We start from the raw sequence: 22,524 nt of genomic DNA on the forward strand, positions 1-22,524 counted from the left end.
CCTCAGAACACCATGTAAAACCAAACCAAATCCAAGAAAAGATATCACACAGAGCTGGCATAGGGATTCCTAGGTGAAATCAGCATCATTTCATTTTCTCTCATTTCTCAAGTTCCTATAGTCATCTTCTCAACAAGAAAACAAAAAAAATACTTTAGAGAAAATAATACCCTCTAATGCCAAATCTTCACTAATAAAGACAAAATACCAGAGAAGTTTAAAAAATACCCCAAATACGGTAAAGCACCGAAAGACACTGTTTTTCACCGCTAGTTTGCCTGTATGTTTTCAAAATAGACACCAGTAAAATATGAGCACAAAGATTTTTATGCAAAGTGATGTATCTGCTGGAAAACTCATGATAAGCGAGCTCTGGAGTTCCTTGTATGTCATCACCTTAGTTATCACCTGGCCAGCTGCTGGTATAGCACAAAAGAAATGAAGTGGTGGCCTACCTTGCTTTTCACTGTCACGGTTAAACACACCCACTCAGCAGTGAATATTTAATAAGCACGAATAAAGCCCTAAACCAGACACTAGACATGGAAATATCGGCCTAGCCTTCTCCAGGGACCCACAGCCCAGCAGGTAGCTCAGGTAAACACACAAGACAGTAGGTGTCTGGGGTGGGTAACAATCGAACCAAACCCTGAAGTGTATCACAGCCGTGGCAGAAAAGACATGCTGAGGTAAGGAGAAAGACTGTAAGGCACCGTGGACACTCAGAAGAGCACAGAGGAGAAGGAAGAGCAGAACGGTGCCTATGGCCACACGGGGACCATCTGGTGTGTACAAAGCCACACACCTGCCCTGCCAAGTCAGGGCTCTTTACCCAGCGGACAGTGGGGGCATCTGAGGGGCCTTATGCAGCAGGACAGAGACAGGAACACGGTCAGAGCCTGGCGACGGCAGACGTCCTGTGCTCCAGGTTACATGGGAGGGCCTGGGTCAAGCATGAGCAGTGTGGATGCAGAGAAGTGGTCTTAAGAACAATCTCCAGGTGGAATCTGCATGTCCATTATATTCTGGTACTCACGGCGAATCCCACGTTCAGAACCGAATACAAATTTCAATGGCATAATTTTTCAGTCACGTACAGAATCGGTGCTATCTTACCTCTGCTGCTTCCTGTTGCTGTTTTACTACTGAGGGATCAATCCCGGGATCTTCCAGGTCCCGGATGAAATCTTGAGTGTCTTTTGTGGTAACAATCAATGACATGTGGTCACACCAGAATTTCTCTGCCAGTTCCATAACATCCAGCAATCTGGCCTCCCTTTCTTCTACCAGCATGTGTATGTTTTCCCAAATGAAAACCATTTGGTCCAGCTTGTCCTGCACGGCTACACAGCAAAACCATGTCAGCAAAGATGCTGGTTATCGTCTTTTCAGCAAAAGCAAAACTGGAGCTCATACAGCGAGCAGTTACTTGATTTGCTGAATACACAGAACCAGGGACCCGGTTTTCACCAACTGTAGTCTATGCGTTACCACTGGGCCAACACCTATCACAGTGCAAAATCTAGGGGTCTGCTCTGGCTGAATCAAGACTTTTCCTTACCAAAGTCAATGCTTAAGGCTACATGGGCTCAAGAAGACCCAAGTTTTCCAAGTTTTAAGTTCATGAAGCTGGCCTTAATCCCAAAGGCAGTAAGTAGTTAACCTAAGACATATTTTCTTATGCTCTCCAAGGATGAATTTGCTTGTTCAGTCTCAGGAATAGGACAAGGATTTGTACTTCTGACTTGCCTCTGGAATACTCTTATTTCTGCTGTCTACACACCCTTCCTTTGACTCACAGAGCACAACTCTAATATGGATGGCTATGGTTACCATTCTGGTGGTTATGGAATAGAGTAGGCATGCTAGATACGATACTAAAACTGTATCCCCAGCCTTGGCTGATTAGCATTAACTTGGTCTGAGAGCCCAAGAGGCTCAGAGGACACATGGTCTCCATATAACCACGTTTTGTCTTCAGCCAAGTGACCTCACAAACTGAGGAAGCCATCAAAGGACTTTTGTACAGGGACACACGGCCGTGCAAACTCTTCGGAGACCTGGCAGTCTGTTACGCAGTCACGTGGGCAGTGAACAGCGTACAAATCTAGAGCTGTTTTAAAAGTCATGTTGAGGCCGGGTGAGGTGGCGTGCCCTCAATCCCAGCACTTGGGAGGTAGAGGCAGATGGGTTTCTGTAAGTTTGAGGCCAGTCTGGCCTACATAGAGAGTTCCAGGCCAGTCAGTGCTACATAGGGTGAGACCCTATGTCAAAAAAAAAAAAAAAAAAAAAAAAAAAAAAAAAAAAATCAAACCAACCAACCAACCAAATAAAGGAAAGCTGAGTTTCCTCCATCACTCCAGAATGACTACCTTTAGCAGATATGTCTTTCTCGGTGCCCTCAGACCTGGCAATCATCTCCTCTCCCCGCTGCCTCAGCGTCTCATACAGTGGCTGCAGCTTCTCCATGTCCACAGACACGCTCTTATTTTCACCAATCTGTTCCTTGATCTTTTCAACCTCTGCGGAGATGGACGGTGGCTGCCTCAGACGCTCCATGATACGCTCCAGGCTCTCGAGGATCTGGTTGATCTTGTCATGAAACTAAAAACAAAAACAAAAACAAAAAACAAACAAACAAACACAAAAAACCCAATGGGGTCATTGTAACGTCTCCTGTAAAATTTCCTTCAGTTAAAGACTAAAGACCCTTTGCCAACAATTCCATGCAAAGTTACATCCAGCTGGTGTATGAAGCCTAAGGTCATGACCTCTGTGCACTTCTGTGTGACATACTTATGAATAGAATACCGAGTTTCCCATCTATAATTGAATGTATTCATTAAGTATCGTTCCTTGGCAGCAATATGAATTTTAACCTGTTGCCTAATTTTACATTTCAACTTTTTTTTTGGGGTGGTGGTGGTGGTGGTAAGATGCACATTTGGCTGTCAAAACTGATCATTTAAAAAGATCATTTTGAAATCCTCAAACATTATACAAGTGTATGCAAAATTCATAGGTGGTTTTGATTAGATTCAAGGGATTCCTTGAGTTATATATTTCTTGAATTAAAAAAAATGTAAAATTAAACAAAATAAAAATATGCCCAAGGTTGTATCCAAAGTTTGTATCTAATTCATGGCCAAAATACAATTAGAGATAGGAAACAATTAATTTTAATTTTATATTTGTAAAAGCATCATCCACAATGTCATAAAACCGTGTTTACTGTTACATTCTCTACTAGCCTCAAAGTTGGGTGAGCCAACACTGTCCCAGGTAGTTTGAACTGTCAACTGACACATCCTAGAGTCATCTGAGAAGGAAGTCTCACTTGAGGGACTTCCCAGATCAGATGGCCTGTGGGCATGTCTATGGAGGACAGGCTTCATAGGTAATTGATGAAGGAGGGCCCAGTTCATTGTGTGTGACACCATTCCCAAGCAGATGGTGCAGGGCTGCAGGAAAGCTAGCTAAGCAGGGCCTCTGAGTAGCCGCCAAGCCGTGTTCCTCCATGGGTTCTGTTTCCAGTCCTGCTAAGCTCCTGCCCTGCCATCCCACAAAGAGGGACTGTGACCCGGAAGTAGAAGATGAAACAAACCCACTCCTCCCCTGTGCTGCTTCTGACCAGAGTGATTTCCTGTGGCATCAGAGGGGGCACTAGAACACACAACAGGATGACAGAAAATGCCACCCCCCAACGCCAGGATCTAATGACAAAAACCAAAACCCTATAGGTATTCAAAGAGTCAATTTCTTAAAAAGTGCTATTTACAAAAACTGTTGCCTACTTAATATTCTTATCTTTATTTATCTGGCTTATTGCTCAGGACTTCCTCTAAATGCCTTCTTGGAAATATTTTACTAATAATGACTGAAATACTTTCTTTTCTCTCCCCAATGTCAAAGACTGTGTTCCACTTATGATGGACATGGGAGCAAGCATCTGACCATTGCTGCAGGTAGGTTTCCTACTCGCTGAAATTTCTTTTTTATTGTACCCTGAGGCAGGCAGAGGAACCCAAGCGTTGGCTGCCAGCAAACACCATTTCTGAGAGAAAAGGCACTATACTCAGAGGCAATATAGTCAATACATCACTGAAGATGAAATTCAATCACAGGGTCCAGGAAAATGCTTTGTGTGCTTGGCTGTGGGGAAGAAATTAATATTTTCCTGGTGTAAAGGGTTACCTGAGTTGACTGGGAAATGGCTTCGTCGAGTACCACGGCTCGCTTTTTGACATCTTCTTTAATTTGGCTGTAAAGGGTGTCGGCTGCCACATACTTTTCTTGGATATAGACGCCTTCCTTTGGGCTCAATTCCAGTAACTGCGGCCCGGTCTTGTTCATCTTATCTATGTGAGGCTTGTGTTCGGCTATCAGTTCTCGCAGTTGCTATAATAAACCAAACAGCTTCTCAGTATCTCAGAGTCACACCTCCATGTTACAACCGATCCCACCTCCAACGCATGCAGCTGACAAGAAACGCTAAACAATGCTCTGCCCGCTGCAGGGCACGTATCCACGTCTCTGCAAGGAGGAGAAACCCCAACACGGGACCGGACAACTGTCCAGTCACGTGCCTTTCGGGACACAGAGGAAACGGCACTAAAGGAAACGGTGACTGTGCACGCCACAGCAAGAGCTGCCCATTTTCACGAGAGCATCATCAGCTGCAGCAGAGGAGTCTGAGCTCCTTGGCGGGGCCATGGCTTAGGTTAGGGTGCTACTTTCTGCACATTCGTAATACATACGGAAATGACTGGGGGAGGGGACGTCGAGACTAGGAAGACCGTCAGTGGGGAAGAAAGACACAATACCAGGATTTTAAAAATCTCAAGAGAGGTATGACAGTGACCTGAGCCCACAGGCACTCCATTCACACACCTGTGAACCAGTATCAGATGGATGCTCATATATGTTACATTATATGACGTATGTATATTAGAAACTATTCCATATATACATGACATACAGACACTAAATGTATCAATTCATTTCCATTAGTTAATTTATTACATTTATTTGTGTGTGTACGTGTAGTTACAGGTAAGGTGGTGAGCTGCCATGTGGGTGCTGAGAACGTAAACCAGATCTCTCTCGGAGCAGCAAGTGCTCTTAACAGCCAAGCCATCTCTCCAGCCCCCTGCTTGTTACTGTAAACTGTAAACGTTTCAAATGTAATGGATTTATCAAACACACAACCATATGTTGAGCATTATTATAAGGTATAGTTAAAGAAAATGTGTATCCTAAGAAATGTCGCTTAATTGAGAGAGACCCGCTGTTTACACTGTGGAGTAGAGCAGTGTAATTCAAGTGAATTGTTGAATTTAAGTGGAGTCACAACTGTAAATCGGCTGAGGTGCTGGGAGCCAGAACAAAGCTGGGACCTCTGAGGAGCAGTGCTTCCTGGGGCCACTCCAGAACCATTCCCACGGGAACCCTTTCTTTAAGAGTCTCTCAGGCCAGCCTCTAAGTGGAGGGCTTCCACTTGGCCCTCATCAGCAGGCCCTTGTCCTTCCCTAGTGTTTCCCCAGTCCGTGTGCGCACAGCCTCTAGAAGGAGCTTCTGAGAGGGCTGACACTCAGGAAAGGCAGTCTAGAGACAAGGTACAGGTGTTTTGCTGCTTTGAAGTTGTTCTGAAAGCCTACTGAAAATATTCCTACACACAAAGTCAATTATAAAAGTCTGTGTGTGGTATGTCTCAGCTAACATGCTGCATGGGAGAGCATGGGCGAGCCACAGTGGCAATCTACCTCATGTGTGTTCTGGTCTAGATCTTATTTTCATTCCATATTCCTTGTGCTGAATCACAGACTGGAGGTGGTAATGGCTCCATCAGCCAAAACGAAATCACACGGTAAAGAGAGCTGACGAAGTTACATGTATGTTCTACTCTTGTATTGCAGAAGGCAATGCTTGGAAAATAACTCTAAACTCAATAGCCAAGACTCTCAAGGGAAATGCAAGGCCCCAGCTGAGGTTTCTTGAACTGCCTGGCCAGCTTGTCTGTGTGGTGCTGCTGAGGTGACTTAACCTGGGGGCAGTGCGATGAGCCTTTTATATGGCATCCTGTGACAGGCCAGAGAACATTTACTAGGTGCCTACTTGGACGTGTGTGTGTGTGTACGAGCAAACAGCCTTTGCCTGGATGTGGTATTACACACCTGTAATTCCAGCAGTCAGGAGGCTGAGGCAGGAGGATGGTGAATCTAAGGCCAGTCTGGATTACATAGGGAGAACTTCTCTCAGGGGTGAGGGGTGGGGAGTGTGGAAACCACATGCCTTTGCCTCACATGTGACCAAATAATTCTTGAGGTCATGATGCTGGAGAAATCTCACATGACTTACAGGCCTATAACACTTGATAACACAGCCTCTGGAGGCCGTTTTCATTTCTAGACAGGTCTTCCCCCTAATCAGTAGATTTGGACTTAGAAAAGAAATGCTTTTTGAGGGCTGCAAAAAACTATTCAGTATGAACAGTTTGGAGACATATAAGGCTATAAAAGCTTTGTCTTTCCCTTGATATATATAACCATATGTTTGCTTTACAAGTTCAGAGATTACGCAAAAGAGAAAAATCACTCTATTTTTAAGATTTTAGCTAATTAACCATTTCTTACCATTAGGTGTTATTCTAAAAGCAGTTATTTAAATCACCTATGATAGAGATGTTTATGGTCCATTTTATACTGAGTCATTCAATGAACAACGACCAGGATTCTGAGACAACACACCTTTATACTGGAACTGAATTCAATTCGACACCATTTGTAAGTCTTTTGCTAGTTGAATGGTTTAGATGAGACTGCAAAAATTTAGTTTGGCTTTAAACTGTTTTTCTAAGCTCTCATCTGAATAAGTGTTTCAGCTACAGACAGTCTTCCATGCCCATGTGTTAAAGAGGTAAAGGAACAAGATCAACGGGCAGGAGCCGGGGAAGTGACTCTGTCTGTGCATAAGAGCATTTGCTGCTATTGTGAGGACCTGGTTTTGATTCTCAGCACCCACATGGCAGCTCACAACTGTTTAGAACTCCAGAACCAGAGGATACAATACCCTCTTCTGGCCTTGGGGCGCCGTACACACGTGGTGCAGGCAACAGACCCAAATATACAGAATAAAAGTAAGCAAATCTCTAAAAAAGTACTAAGTTCATCATATCTTCTACAAGATGTTGTAGCACATCCTGGGTTGATTCCCGCCCTCTCCTGATCAGTCTCTGAATTCATCGTGTACAGATCAAGGACAACTGGGTTCTCAAGCCCGCAAACATGAAGAACTCCAGATCTTTTCCTGAGACTCGAACCCTCTCTCAACCAAACTCTTGTGTCAAGTGATATCAAAAGTTAAGTGACAGCTAGAGGCATGGTTTCATAATGCCAGAGTTCCACTTCCACTTCATATGATTAGGTCACCTCGTCACTGTCTTACATAGTGGAAGTGGTGATGGCCCTAGCATGGACTCGCTGGCCATGCCTCCTAGCCACCAACCTGTGTTGATACCTCAGCCAGTTTCCGTCTCATAGCTTTCGTGACACTGCCGTGTCGACAGATGCATGCCCTTGTACGTTTCCTCCAAACTCAATGGCTGTGTATGTATAATGGCTCTTCTGTACACCTCCACTCTATTTTTTAATTTTTTTTTTTTTTTTTTTTTGGTTTTTTGAGACAGGGTTTCTCTGTGTAGTTTTGCGCCTTTCCTGGAACTCGCTCTGTAGACCAGGCTGACCTCGAACTCACAGTGATCCGCCTGGCTCTGCCTCCCGAGTCCTGGGATTAAAGGCGTGCGCCACCACCGCCCGGCTATTTTTTAATATTTTTGATGGCTCTGGTCACTACATATAAAGCACAGAACGTTTTCAACATACGTACATGGAACACGATTCAACATATGTAACTGAAAGCACCTCAAAAGCTTATGTTGCTAACATTTTCAAATGGTATTATTTTTCCACCCAGACAGGCTGTAGTACACACTACTGTATGAAAGTTGTGATGTATGCAGTGTGTGGCAGCTCACCAGCTGTGAGGGAGTGCAGACATCATCATCATCATCATCATCATCAAAACGCCCTGATTCTGTACGTGTCTAACGGCTCTTTACACACACCATCAACACCACTACCCTGGTTAATGGCTCTCTCTCCAGCTCTCACCCGGTGCTCTTCCTGCTGCCGTCTCAGAGTTTCATATTCCAGGGCTGGGGCAGGCAGCTGGGCGATGATTCTTTGTGTTTCTGTCAGCCACGGCCAGAGTTCCTCGTACGTCTCCCAGAACTGGCTAACGAGGGACTGTGCCCGCTCCAGCTGCAGGTGCCTCTCTGAGTTTATCTGGCAGATGGCATCATAGTTCTTCAATATCTTATCCAGTTTTTTCTAGAAAACGAGATGAGGAAGCATGTTTGCTGGGTTGGACGTTGTAGTTCAGAATGCTTTGACTAGTTCTGAATGTGTGGCACAGAGTAGGGACACAACAAATGTATACGAGATAAATAAATAAAAGGAACCTTTCATATTAACTGTTTCTGTGCACACATCCATGTTAAATTAAAGAGGGCACTCGAATTGTTACACAAGTATCACTGAATTCTGCAGACACAAGAAGCAGAATTCTCCAGTACTCTTACACTGTTCTCAGGGTTAGAAAGTAAGTTTCATACAAGTCTACCAGCATTGACATTATTATCTGGGGGGAAAAGGAAGACCATCTTTTACAAATGAAATCATAAGGACAAAAATCAATTAAAAATAAAAATCAATCACATGCATGGGAATCAACGTAGGCCACTGTGCTATACACTAGTGTTGTGAGGTACAGTTATCTGAGAGTGCAATGTGAGCTCACAATAAAATACGAGGAGGAGAAAGGATAACAGCCTGAGAAACTACAAGTCGAAACGGAAATTCTTTCATGGTGACCTGCATTTTCTATTTCTGAGTTCTTGAAAAATAATACTTAGTTATAGACTAATAACCTGCCCTTGTACAAATGGAAAAGAAAAAGTATCATTATATCATATAATCTGTAATTTTACCTGTGGTCTACCTGAAAAGGAATGTATTTTATCTAAAATGCAATTTAAGGCATGGATGTCTGTATATCATTATTTGGGGTCACACACTTAGCTGGAGGTATTAACACTCAGTCATTTCTTTAAGGTACTCAGATGTCCATTAAGGTTGAACTAACTTCTACCTGTGGATGGTTTTCTACCAATCTGAAGAATTACTAAAACTACATATACCCATTTCTTCCTTAGCCATTAGATCACTGTTCCTATTGGCTTAGAGTAACTTTAGACAGAATGAAGATCTATGTGTTTTGGATTTTATTTCAGCTTAAAAGTTGCAAATGTTCCTGAAGTGTACGGCCCATAGCTGACGAATCTCCTAAGCATCATAAGAGTAATACAGCTAATATTGATTGGATCGATTGAATGCTCAATGTGTGTCTGTGTCAGTTAATCAAGGAAACTTTTAATAGCTCAGATGCATTAACATAGACTGTCCTGATTTAAATGTAAGGATTCTGTCGCTTAAACAGAAGCTGCAGATACAGCGAAGGTGCCCTTCCGGAATTCAGTGCTCAGTGGATGCTATTCATTGGAGGCTCACTGCCTAGCATACGGACAAGGTGGTACCTTCATTGACTGCTTTTCCTCTTCGCTAGATGTGGTCATGATTTTATGTCCAGATTTAACAAGTTCATCAACAATATCCTTGTGTCTCAAAATATCCATGGTGAATGCCTGTGATTTACCAAACAAAGACAAAATACAAAGTTGAAAATAGCAAGTTACCCTGACAGAGTCTTGGGAAGCAAAACCACGTGAATGTATTTTCTAGACTCGGACGGAGCCTGGCGACGCATATCTTGGACGACAACTGAAAATGTATTTCCTCACCTTTTGAACCTGCAGCTGAGCAGAGGTCTGGTCTTGCTCAAGCCTGATGTCACCCAGAGACATTAACTTCTTCTCTATTTCAGTAATCCAGGATAACTCAGCCTCTGCCGCTTGCTCAAACTAAACAAAAGATAATAATTAGGTCAGCAAGTTCCTGTGGCTGGTGCCAGAAAAATTACCTATTTACGTTGCTTCTAAATACTCCCTTTCCTAATTGGAGACGCTCAGTTTCTCTTTTCATAGCATGCTAAAATAAATCATGAGTGACTGAGTGATAGAGAGAACTCTGTCCACCAGTCCTTATGCCCTGCTGTATGGTTAACAGACAAAGCCCTTATGCCCTGCTGTATGGTTAACAGACAGAGCACAGAGGTAAGGACAGTTGGCTCTGTGGCCTTCTGTTCAGGCGTCTCAGTATCCAAACATAACTGTTTTAAAAGCTGATAATAAGATACCATTTTTAAGTTATTTTTTCCTGTGACTTCAATTCTCAGATGGGCAGGTAGCACTGTGCCATCAAAGTCCCTGGCTCCTGATAAAAGAATGAAAGATTCCCATTTCTTTATTGTATGTGCATATACATATATATATATGCATATATAAATGCATGTGCAAATAGTTATATCTGTGTATGAAGAATACACTCAAACAATTCATGTAAACATCTCATTTAATGCTGGACTTTAAACATGCACAAGATCATTCCGAAATGTTCCAGTTTATTTTCCTCGTCGTAACATTAAATCATAGGCATGGCAGAAAATTTCAAAGCATGGAAAAATAAACAGAAGAAAATTAAAATCCAGAGTTCATATTGTTGGCAATTAAGTGGCTGGGAAAGTCAGACTTGTAAAATACCATATGGACACTCCATATCCAGTTTTTCTCATTTATTAGGAATATTCCCCACATTTCGTTTTTGTCCCTTTGTGTTGTCAAAGAGCACAAGCATTCTCAGTATCTTTTTTTTTTTTTTTTTTTTTTTTTGGTTTTTTGAGACAGGGTTTCTCTGTGTAGCTTTGCGCCTTTCCTGGGACTCACTTGGTAGCCCAGGCTGGCCTCGAACTCACAGAGATCCGCCTGGCTCTGCCTCCCGAGTGCTGGGATTAAAGGCGTGCGCCACCACCGCCCGGCGCATTCTTAGTATCTTGCATCAGATAAACTCTCAGTGCTGTTCTGAACTGAGCAGGGATCAAAAGGTGGGTGAGTGATACTGTCACCCCCACAGAGAGATGCGAAGCGCGAGAGCTTCAGCTGGAGGAACGGATGGGATGGACACCTCCTCAGCTGGAGGAATGGACAGGATGGACACCTCTTCAGCTAGAGGAATGGACAGGATGGACACTTCCTCAGCTGGAGGAATGGACAGGATGGACACTTCAGCTGGTGGAATCCAGCCCTGCCCGAGTGTCCTACTTCCCAAAGTGGGAGCAGAAGAGGACAATTAGGTAAGAAAAGAGAAGGGTGGGGCTGAAAAGTAAGTCAGAAAATAATTCTACTTTAAAGAGTCTACATTGTCACAATGTAAACACATGGGAAAATGGAACGGATCAACTTTCCTCATTCCAAGGCAAGTAGAATGCCGGCATGACATATAGAGTGCTCCTGCAACATGAGGAGGGAAGCAGAGCACCTTGGACCTTGGGTCCCGGGGATCAACACCCCAAGGGTGTATTTCTTTGTGCCTCACCTACCCAAGATGAAGCACAGAACAAGCAGCCCCCACACACCAATGGATACAGACGCAGCCCCGGGAGAGTCCTGTTCTCCCTAGCCAGAGGACACAGGCAGGGGAGGGGCAGCCTAGCAAGGCAGTAAACAGACAATACTCCCTCCAAGTCAATCGAATGCCCAGGAGCGAAATGGCAGCCCCGGTCACTCATGCCAAGAGAAGCAGCATGAGGAGCCGAGGATTTCGCTCTTGAGTCTGTGACATTGTTCCTAATATCCCCTTCAGGATGAGGTTAAGCAGGAGCCCAAGTTTTATCCCCATTGACTCAAAACTAAGTTCCCTCCTACAGTGTAAAGGGAGGATGGTACTGTGGAGTCTGGAGTCACTGTCAGGCAGTGATGAGGCACTCTCCTTTGCTCCACTCTGGTGGCGTCATAACAGACCAAGTGAAGAGACAGAGTTCTCCTCACCACTCTGTGTTAGGCCATTATGGCCTCCCTCACGGTGCAGAGAGGGGAATGACCAGTCCCACACGACAAAAATGAGACATGTGCCCTAGAGCCTGAGGGAACCTGAGCTTTCACCTCCCTGGCCGCACTCCCAGTCACTTCTGCCACACTGAAAACGGGTACAGGCAGATGAAATCAAAGTGTAAATCCATATAAAAACTAGGAAGATTCATCTGCCCCTGCCTCCGGAGTGCTGGGATTAAGGGTGTAGGCCACCATGCCTGGTCAATACTGTTTTCTTTAAGGATGGATATTTTAATAGTTTAGGTTTAAGAACAATGACATTAACCTGATTAAGCTTCAATGCATGCTAACTAATATGAACTCAACTTGTAATTCATCCTGTATCTGCTTCATATCACTCAACTAACTGAACAGTCAACTGCTCAAGAAAACAGTGCACCCAAAGGACAGAATATTTGTCTTGTTACTCAGAGAAGGCTTTGGTGCCGGCCCGGAGATGTTCAGATAAATTTTAATGGAAAAAAAAAAAGTCAGTATTTTAAAATAGCTGAATAAACTTCACAAATAAATATACCCACTTTCCTACAACAATGAGGCATACACATCCCTGAAAACTGTAAACTAGGCAGGCCAACACATTCCTCAGGCATGAATGCCCCTCACAGAAACTTCCTAGGCAGGGCCTTGCTATAGCGGTCTGCTGTCAGCCTTTGTGATCCTCGACTATGAAAGTAAGGGCAGAGCATGGAGCTTTAGAACCTACAAATTACAGTTACACAATGCTAGAAAACCAGCTTTGGAGACTCTCTCCCGCAGTCTGTCTGTGCTTCCTGCTTCTGCCTGGTGTGACTGAAGAGGTTAGTCACCCATCTCCCGCTTGAGGTATCCTACCAAATCATATAGCCCCATACAAAGTTTGCCATCCAAACCTGATGACTTAATGTAAATAGCCACAAAGATTTCAACAGAGGCTTAACTATGCACAATCAACTTCTAAGCCCACTTCACGGCCCGCCATTTCCCACAGGGCTGTGGCTAACAGCAGAATTCTCTAAAACTTGGGAGTAGAAACTGCGTAAGCCACAGGCAGGTCAGAAATTATCATTTTTTCCCTTTTAGTCATCTTTGGAAGAAAATTCTACGTCACCAAGAAAACTCTTTCCTTTCAAAAAACAAAGACTTTTTCTTGCTGTAGCAGCATACCAGCAAACAGTTAATACGGACCTACATACTAATTCAAACTATTAACTTACAGATACATCAGGTTAAGTCTAGGCACAACGCTAGTATGAGCCACATGCACATACACAGATACAAAGCATTCGGTTTGGAAAGCAGGGCTTTCCTGTGTGTGGCAGAGTGCTGTCTATGACGTAATGGGGGCAGATGGTTATTGGTCATATGCAGATTAGCAGTGCCCTCGTGCTCAGACGTAGCCCAGCAAAATTATATTAAAATCCCTGAGTTCATTTCTGAAGCACAGTGATCAGAATGGAAACGCAGCACTAGACATGCTTGTTCAGGTAGAGACCCTGGGCAGTTGGAGAATGTCTGTGGCCCAGAAAACAGGGTACTGGGGTCCTACCTGCTGAGACCGCAGAATGGCAGCATCGATCTCTTCCACTTTCTGAGTGATGGTGTCGCTCACCAATCGGTAGCGCTCATTGTCCTCAGCTACCATTTTCTCGAGTCCTTCTCTTGCCCTCCAGGGTACCAGTTCCAACAAAGCGCCGCTCACTTCATTAAGAGAATCCAGTAAGGCTTTGTTGCTCTTAACTTCTTTCTTCAGTTCCTTGAAAACATACGCACATACGGGTAAACATTTGGGCAGGCTCTCCTCTGTTCTTGGGGGTCCTCTGCTGGCTGACACAGCTGTACTTAAACGTTTGGGCAGGCTCTCCTCTGTTCTTGGGGGTCCTCTGCTGGCTGACAAAGCTGTACTTGGCCTGGCTAGTTCATCTGAGCTAAATAAACTTCCATGATTTGTAGCTATTTTGCAAAAATGAAAGTGTTTCCAGAGAAGTTTAGAGAACAGCTCATTTGTCAACATGGCAAGATTGTATCTTTGAAATGGAAAATAAATATTTACAGTTTGGAAAAACAAACCCAAACAAGTTATTATGTAAGTGATCAGGTAACAAAAACAAAACAAGAAAGCCGTTGCTTGCAGTGAGGACGTGTGCTGGTGTCCACCACTGCAGCCTCACTGAGTCCCTTCCACCCCTGTGGGATCTGAAAAGAATGCTTGGAGAGGCAGTGAATTTTTGTGATGTTGCCAGAAAACCCACCCGGGCTACCCATCTCTGATAGAAATGCTTTTCCAACCAAATTACAAATCTCTGAAACAAGGACCATCTTCTTTTTCTGTTTTTCCTTCCTCATCATTCTATCTTGGGCAGGAAACTATATTTCCAGTCACATGAGTGTGACAGCGAACTCCACACTCTGTCTGAACAGTCACCTCACTGCCTGTTTCCACCAGGGCCCACCCACCAAGACAACTATAACTGGAATCCTCACACATCCTCCCCCCATGGGTAGCCGATGCATTTGAGATGCACAGAGGCGTACTTTCTGTCTCTCTTGGACTTGGCTTGAGGCTTCTCCTTTCAGGGCCTGCGTCTCGTAGGAGAGCAACTCCACCTCCACCCTGTCCAGCCAGCTGCACAGCTCCTGGTGCATGGACTGCAACTGTCTGGCGAGCTGCAGAGCGTGTTCCAGAGTCTTGGCTACATCGGCACTCAGTTTGGTGATGTCTTTGTACCTTGCTTTAATGGCTTCCAACTTATCCTGAATTATTAAAACTTCATCACCTAAAATTTCAAAAGACACAGGATTTCTTACAGATAGAAGGATACACGAGGCGAGGGCAGAGGGTTTCTTTGGGCACTACTGATGATATGCTTTGGGGGAAAGAGGAGACATTTTTCTAAAGATGATCTGACCCAAAAGATGTCCTTACTTCCTCCCCAGGATGTCTAGCCATGGTATTATCCCTAAAAACAGAAATGGAAATGGCTACAGAAACTTCGGTTAGGTGCAGTGTTTTATGTACCTTACAAAGCTTTCTGTCTTCAAAGAGTGAGGGCTAAACTTGCCTGCACTCAGGCCACTGATAGCATGGCCTGTGAGTGGGGTTACGTCAGGCAGGATATTTAACCTTCCTGTACTTGCTCATCATTACTCACTTTCACACTCCCGGGGATCTTTATCTGCCTCTACTTCCTTTTCAGACAGACATAAATTACGCCCTAAGCTTCAGACTTCCAATTCAAAGTTCTAGATACTTTATCGCATGTCCTTAGCCACAATGAATGATAATTGCCCCACGCACACACACGTTGCTGAAATAGATAAGGACTTTCCTAAGCCAAGAGAATTGCTAAGCTAACTTATTAGTTTCTCTGAGTTGTTCAAAAGCCTCTCATGGACGTATTAAGCCATGCATCTGTTTTCTTGGTGGCTCAAGCACGGAGAAATTAAACCTGTGGACTACGTGAACAAGCACCACTGCAATGCAATCTACCCTAAAACAAAGCAAACTGTCGAAGCTCATGTCTTCCAACAGTGGAGGATTAATATGGCTGGAGTGCAGGCTTCTCCGACCAGCTCCTATGCCAAGTACTTTATGCTATGAGTAATACACACAGCGTCCACCAAGAACACAAGTGAGATCATGAGAAAAAAGTGAGATCACATTTAAAGTCTCGACTGACCTTGAGAACATTCTGCAGAATGAAGTCTTAGAGCTGTCTCAAAAAGTAAAACTTATTTTGTCTTTTCCCCCACCCCCATCCTTCAAATACCCTAGAAGCACTGTAGGATGCCGTCTGTGGACAACCCGAGCCAGGGGCATCTCACCTGTGGTTTGTTTAAGCAGCTCTAAACCATTCAGCAGTGCCTGATCGACATTCTGTTTCCTGAGGAGGATGTCTTCTTGTAGAGCCTAAAAACACAGGCACCACTTACACGGAAGCAGGGGAAAACCAATTTAAATCAGCAGTAGCACTCATTAGCCTCAGAGAACTTTCACTTGGCTCTATGGACAGATCTACAGAAACACCGACCACTTTTAAATGTCCGTTTACCATCCCCCCCCCCCCCCCCCCCCCCCCCCGCCTCCACCCACCCGTGTTCCACACCCCGGGCTCATCTACTATGATTTGCAGCACTCCCCTTTTAGAAGACACCGAGGGCCTTATAAAAATTGCCTTTGTGGGGGTACTGAGGTACTGGCTCATTATGGGCCCTCAAATACAACAGTAATCACACTGACTAAGCAGTGAAAATGTCAGCTAAATGGATGAATTCAATAATGTGTCATTAAAAGCATCCTGCATACACAAGAACAAGTCTATTGTGAGAATAATGAATCATAATGGACATAAAATAACACACAACTAATAAAAATGAATAACAACAACTGAAATGAAAAAAAAAAAAAGGTAAACGAAATAAATGAAGGTACCCGAAGTTCGGACTGCTGTTTCCATAGCGCCTCAGCGCTGTGATCCTGGACTGAGAGCTTGCTCAGTTTGCCATGCACCTCGTTCAGCCAGTTCATCAGCTCCACTTCATCTTCCCCAAAAATCTTAGCGTTACACAGGGCCTGCTGGAGGAGCTCAGACCTGCTGTGGCTTTTCTCCTGAATCTCAAAGTACCACACTTGAGAGAAGTCTAGTTTACTCTGCACCATATCTTTATCCTCCCTGGAGCTCAAAATCTTTAAGGACTGGCCAATGCTAATAGCCTGGTGTAAATGTTTATTGTGATTGATGATGTCATCTTCTAAAGCCTAAACAAAGTTCAAAAAGGGAAAACAAAACAGAACAGAAAGGAATGGACAAATGAAAACGTAAACAGAACCAAAAGGATGATTTTAAAATGGATTCAGTGTTGCAATTATGCTTAAAATAACAAACACATGACATATAACCCATGAAATAAATGAAAAACGGAGCCTCACTGACACGTGACACGTCTTACTTTGTGCTGTGCGATCTGCTCCTCAAGCTTCGGGGCCTGGGTTCCGATGGGCTCAGAGTTGGCCAGTCTCTTCTCGATGGCCGTGAGCCACTCATTCAGCGGTTCCAAGGTCTCGTGGAACTCCTGCGCTACCACTGAGATACCTTCCAACTGGCGGTTCCTGGACATTCACCAAGACAGAGGTCAGTTGGGGAGGCAGTACATGTAAAATCATCAAGGAATGTTTTCAGTTATGCGCCCTCCAGTCTATTCTAAACGTGGCTTTAAAGAAATCAACTGAGACTAAGCTTTAAAACACAGATTTTTCAAGGACATGTTAAAAGAGTTCTAAATAGCCGGGCGGTGGTGGCACATGCCTTTAATCCCAGCACTCAGCGGCAGAGGCAGGCGGATCTCTGTGAGTTCGAGGCCAGCCTGGTCTACAGAGTGAGTTCCAGGAAAGGCACCAAAACTACACGGAGAAACCCTGACTCGAAAAACCAAAAAGCTCTAAATAAGTAAGATTAAATAAGATATCAAGTACCTGACCATGATAAAGGGTGAAAGCCACCTTCCCTGAGAATATGCATGTCAATTGTAACAATTTTTAAAGGCAGCAGCAACAATAACAATGACAAGAAGCGCTACTGGAGACACACTGTATGCTCGGTCTTGCTATCAGCACTCTGGATATGAATTTCAATAGAAGTTATTCATGGCAAGATGGTCAGAAGTGGATTTTAAAACTTGAAGAATTGTGACTGCTATTAGAAAAATGCAACATCAAGTGTGTTTGTCAAAAGCAACATTTAATACTCTGTGGGCTTAAATGTCAAAAATAGGAGAGTCCCTCGGATTTATTCACCAGGTGAAGTACTTTCAGAAGCACATGGCTGTAGTGGAGCATCCAAGTACCCATTCTGCTCCTGCTGCTGTTTTGCTCATCAGCCAAGCTGCCAGTGCTCTGCTGAGATCTGGCTTCTGCCCTATCTTCCTAACACGTTGACTTTTTCAGGAATAATATTATCTGGGAAATGAACTTCCTATGAAGCTGAGAGGAATTAGAGAAATTGGCAGCGGGGACAATTTCCATATCCTTTTCTTGAGACAGGATCTCATTATATAGTCTCGGACGGCCTGCTATGTAGATCCAGGTGGCCTCCAACTCACAGATACTCACCTGCCTCTGCCTTCAGAGTGTTGGGATTAAAGGTGTGTGCCACCATACAGGCTGCATGTCATTGTATCATCAACTGTTAGCACACAACATTTAAAAATTTAAAAATCGTCCCCCTTTATTCTAGCTCTTAAGAAGTAGGAATTGATGCAGTTATTTTACTGTGAACCCAATCGCTCACTCTGGGTGATTACTCTTTCATGTCGCCATTCCTCGTCAGTTGAAAGCACAGTAGCACCACTGCAGACAGGAGAGGCTGCATTGGTTGCGATTCTGTAGTAAGAGCTGTGAGCAAGAGCCCAGGAGAGCCACATTCCAGCTCTACTGTCTTCATGGAGGGAGAGCATCATCCCGTGCTTCCTTCTTAACTACTTCCACCCTTAAAACAAGGCCATCACTTCCCTGTCTCCAAACTTCCTCCTATTACCTGCGTCCATCATGCCATGCATTTTTCCTTTAAAGCATCACACTTGCCATCATTTTTCAACAGGCTTGGGTCTATTAGTCTGCACCCATCTGGGGCAGAGGTGATCGAGCTCACCCTCATAACCCAATATGTGCCTGTGCCTGACTCATGGTAGGTAGAGAGTGACTGTGTCATACACAAATGAATGCATTCCTCTCAAGGGAAATGCTTTTGGAACGAGTAGGGATGACATCGGAAGAATGAGGAGACGTGCACCATAACCCTTGTTAGACACGACGAACATACAAACGTAGAGACTAGGGGCTCGAAGGAAACCGCTGCCCTCGTGCAGCGCTGCTCTCCCAGGGAACATGGCGGTACCTGGCTTCAGCTCGGCTAAGCAGAGCCTCCCAGCGGCTGTCCAGGAGGCTCAGTTGCCTGCACAGCTTCACTCTGTCTGCAGGTTCGGCCGAAGCAGCGATTTTCTCTCCTTCTCGTTTGATCACCTCCACCGTGGACTTCCGGTCTTCCAGCAGTCTTTGCAGAAGCTTCAGACAAAACATTCAGTATTTTAAGAGGCAAAGAATGTTTAAACAAGTAGAAAGTATTTATATCTTATATATATCATGCACTTTTGCTAAGAAATATATATTTTGTATGGGTCTACATGAAAAAAAATATGAGAATTAGGGCTTTAAAAATCATCCATTTGGGGCCAGGGAGATGGTTCAGCTGGTCAAGGCGGCTTGCCACTGAGCCTGATGACTCGAGTTTGATCCCTGGGACCCACATGGTGGAAGGGAAGAGCCAGCTCCTATAAGTTGTCTTCTGACCTCCATCCACACGCACGCTGCGGCACACGCAGACCATATACATAAATAAATGTCATAAAAAACTTCAAAAAAGGAAAGAGAAAAGCATTTGGTTGAATGATTAGCTACTGCAATGCCAGGCACTGAGGTGTGGCTTTCACAATAGGCAGCTCTCACAGATAAGGCCACTGTAATCGTCACAGAGGATAAGCACACAGGCTAAGCAGAACGAGCCACGGGGAAAGTAAAACAGCCTCCTTACTTTCCTAACACAGGAATGCCCTAAGCATCCAACAGTTATCAACTCTGCCAAAATAAAAAGAGTTCCATAAATCACGAGTGTTTTCAAAACGCCTTCCAACATGGAACAATGCATCACAGGCAGGCAGGTTACCATCAGGTCAAGTCCACAAGTCAGAGGCTGCACGGGAGGCTTCTGGCCTTCCACGGGGCAGAAGCAGCATTTCAAACCCCACATGAGGAGGAAAACTTAAGCAGAGCTCTCAGACACCCCAAAAGAAGGGTGTGGGGTGTACTGGGAATTTGAGAGCTGCCAAAAAGATTAAGATTTCAAGACTTAGCTATTAACAGGAAATTCAGTTTAAATCTAAGTGAAGGCCAGACTCAGGGTCACCTTGCCCTAACTAATCAAAACAAATCATCCCTGAGCAACGGTGTGTATAAGCACTGTGCTCCAGCAATGAGGTGCAGGAGCTCCATCAGACGGGCCTCTGCTTCCTTACTCTGATCCTGAGAAACAGTTAAGGAATAAGAATTCAACAGTTACCCGGAAGTAACATGATAGAAGAACACTATGAGATTCAGACCACCAAGCAGGGCATTAAGGGGAATGCATGCTTCCAAAGGAGAAGGATCACAGACACTCTTGACACGGTTCAGGACACAGCGTAAACAATAATGAAGTACCAGGCTTAGGTAGTCAGGAGAACTAATTGGATACTTAAAAAAAAATTTACATTTACCGTGTGTGTGTGTGTGTGTGTGTGTGTGTGTGTGTGTGTGTGTGTGTCTGTGTCTGTGTGTGCGCGCACATGTGTGCACTTGTAGAGGCAAGGGGACAACCAACTTGGGGAGTCAATTCTCTACTGCCTCCATGTGGATTTTGAGGACTTTTGGTTGTCTGGCTCATTGGCAAGCTCTTTATCCTCTAAGTCAACTTGCTAGCCCAAGTCGGTTACTTTTGGTGAACTGAAATAGCAAAACCTTTGGCAATCAAAAAGACAAAGTCAACAAATGGATTTTATTGACTAAGCATCATTAACTAACCCTGGGAGAATAACTTAAATTAGTTACCAGTAGCAGTTATATAATTAAAAACCAGACAGATACAATGGGTTTCCAGTAGGTTTCCTTAATCCTCCTTTTCTGTTGTCAGGTAAGGAGCCTGAACTAGTGTCTCATGTATCCCAGGCAACTGCACTATGATTACGTCATATCCCCAAGCCACTTGTTCATGTTTAATTTCCAGACAGGTTCTCATGAGCTGCTCACTAGGCTGTATTCCTGCAGGCTGAGAACCTGTGACCCTCCTACCTCTACCTGCCAAGCAGCTGGGATTATAGGCTGAGCCATAAGGCCTGGCTTTATTTCTCATATAACTTTTTAATTGGCTAAAGTTTTCAGAGAGTTTTTAAAGAGCTGATACAGAATACAGAATTAAAGGAAACGGTACATTGTTAAAAATCTGGGGCCAAGGTAAAGGCTTTTAAAAAGTTTAATCTAGCAAACAGTGTATGTATCTACAGGTTACAATATGATGTTTTAGTACATGTGTACATTGTAGAATGACTTAATAAAACTAATTAACAAAGCTAGTACTTCCTCTGCTTACAATTTGTGTATGTGTTGAGAATATTTAAAATCTTATTTTGAAATATACAATAGCCCAGTGGTAAGGCACTTTCCTAGCATGGTTTAAGTCCTAGGTTCAATTCCAAGTAACTCGTGGACACACACACACACACACACACACACACACACACACACACACACAATATGCATTATATTATTATTATTATTATTATTATTATTTATGCCTGCTAACTAAATTAAACCAGGGCTAGAAAGATAAATTAAAACTTGGTTAAAGGGGTTGGGGAGATGGCTCAGCAGGTATGCGTGCTTGTTCTCTAAGTGTGAGGACCTGAGTTTGAATCCCCAGGACACACATAAAAAGGCAGACAGGACTGCATATGCCTGCAATCTGAACATTCCCCAGTGGGTGGTGGGGACAGACAGCAAAGAACCCCGGGCCAGCCAGCCAGCCAGCCAGCCAGGCTGAAGTGCGAGACTCTGGTTCAGTGAGAGACCCTGCGTAGAGGAAACACGGTGAGGAAGATGAAAGGGAGACACCTGATGTCCTGTGCTAGCCCCTCCATTCATGTACTCACTTGCACACCTCACACATACTCACACATAGTTTTGATTAAAATTTTTATATGTAACGATTAATTGAATTTCAAATAATCTACTCCCCATTTAAAAAGTTATACAGGAGAAACCTTACTAATACACCACATGCTATGCCTTTTCTTGTGTGTCATTTCAAATCATAGCTGCTACATCACTGGAAATGTCACTAAATGCTTCATGTCTGACCACTGTACCATGACGAACCCAGTACTGTACATGTTGTCTCAGGCAGCTCGGTGTCCATCAGCATCAGAACATGCAGCAGCACAATTCCCAAGCATGTGTGAACCGAGGATTAGCATCCTAAGTGCTAACCTGTTAGTATTTATTCTACAAAAGGACAACTCGCATGGATAAATCTTAAGTATTAGAGAGCAATGATATTTCTGTCCAAATGCCACCTGGTCAGTGAAGGGTTTCTTGGCTATGGCTCCCAGCATCCCTCTACTCCAGGGCTTCCTGCCCTGACCCCTGGCTCTGTCACTTCCAGATTCCCATCTCCTCATCACTGCTTTGAAGTCCTTCTAGGCGATATATTGACTTTGTGTATTGGCTTTTCATAGCCTTTTTCCCCCTTAGACTTTACGTTCAACAAGGGACTCTTGTTGTTTTCATTCAGGGCTGCATTTCCTGCAGCTCAAACAATGCCTTGACCAGTAGGTGCTGGTTG

The 22,524-nt window shown here is 44.1% G+C and overlaps 1 protein-coding gene across 21 annotated transcripts in view; it reads right to left on the reverse strand.

Annotated features, from left to right (window-relative positions):
• Positions 1-22,524, reverse strand: part of Dst (dystonin) — a 437,229-nt gene that overhangs the window by 46,291 nt on the left and 368,414 nt on the right. For 15 of the 21 annotated variants that reach the window (XM_052745196.1, XM_052745195.1, XM_052745197.1 and 12 more), the window contains 12 exons: positions 18,991-19,157; positions 17,048-17,207; positions 16,530-16,856; positions 15,923-16,007; positions 14,633-14,874; positions 13,647-13,853; positions 9,917-10,036; positions 9,653-9,760; positions 8,169-8,387; positions 4,195-4,398; positions 2,373-2,604; positions 1,117-1,343 (listed from right to left, as the gene is read on the reverse strand). In XM_052745196.1, coding sequence (XP_052601156.1) covers positions 1,117-1,343; positions 2,373-2,604; positions 4,195-4,398; positions 8,169-8,387; positions 9,653-9,760; positions 9,917-10,036; positions 13,647-13,853; positions 14,633-14,874; positions 15,923-16,007; positions 16,530-16,856; positions 17,048-17,207; positions 18,991-19,157 — 2,298 coding nt within the window. The remainder of the gene's footprint in view (positions 1-1,116; positions 1,344-2,372; positions 2,605-4,194; positions 4,399-8,168; positions 8,388-9,652; positions 9,761-9,916; positions 10,037-13,646; positions 13,854-14,632; positions 14,875-15,922; positions 16,008-16,529; positions 16,857-17,047; positions 17,208-18,990; positions 19,158-22,524) is intronic. The other 6 variants (XM_052745215.1, XM_052745202.1, XM_052745200.1 and 3 more) reach the window with 1 other exon arrangement.

Source organism: Peromyscus californicus, unplaced genomic scaffold, assembly GCF_007827085.1.
Source record: "Peromyscus californicus insignis strain IS unplaced genomic scaffold, ASM782708v3 Scaffold_19__1_contigs__length_69161282, whole genome shotgun sequence".
Classification (NCBI taxonomy): domain Eukaryota; kingdom Metazoa; phylum Chordata; class Mammalia; order Rodentia; family Cricetidae; genus Peromyscus; species Peromyscus californicus.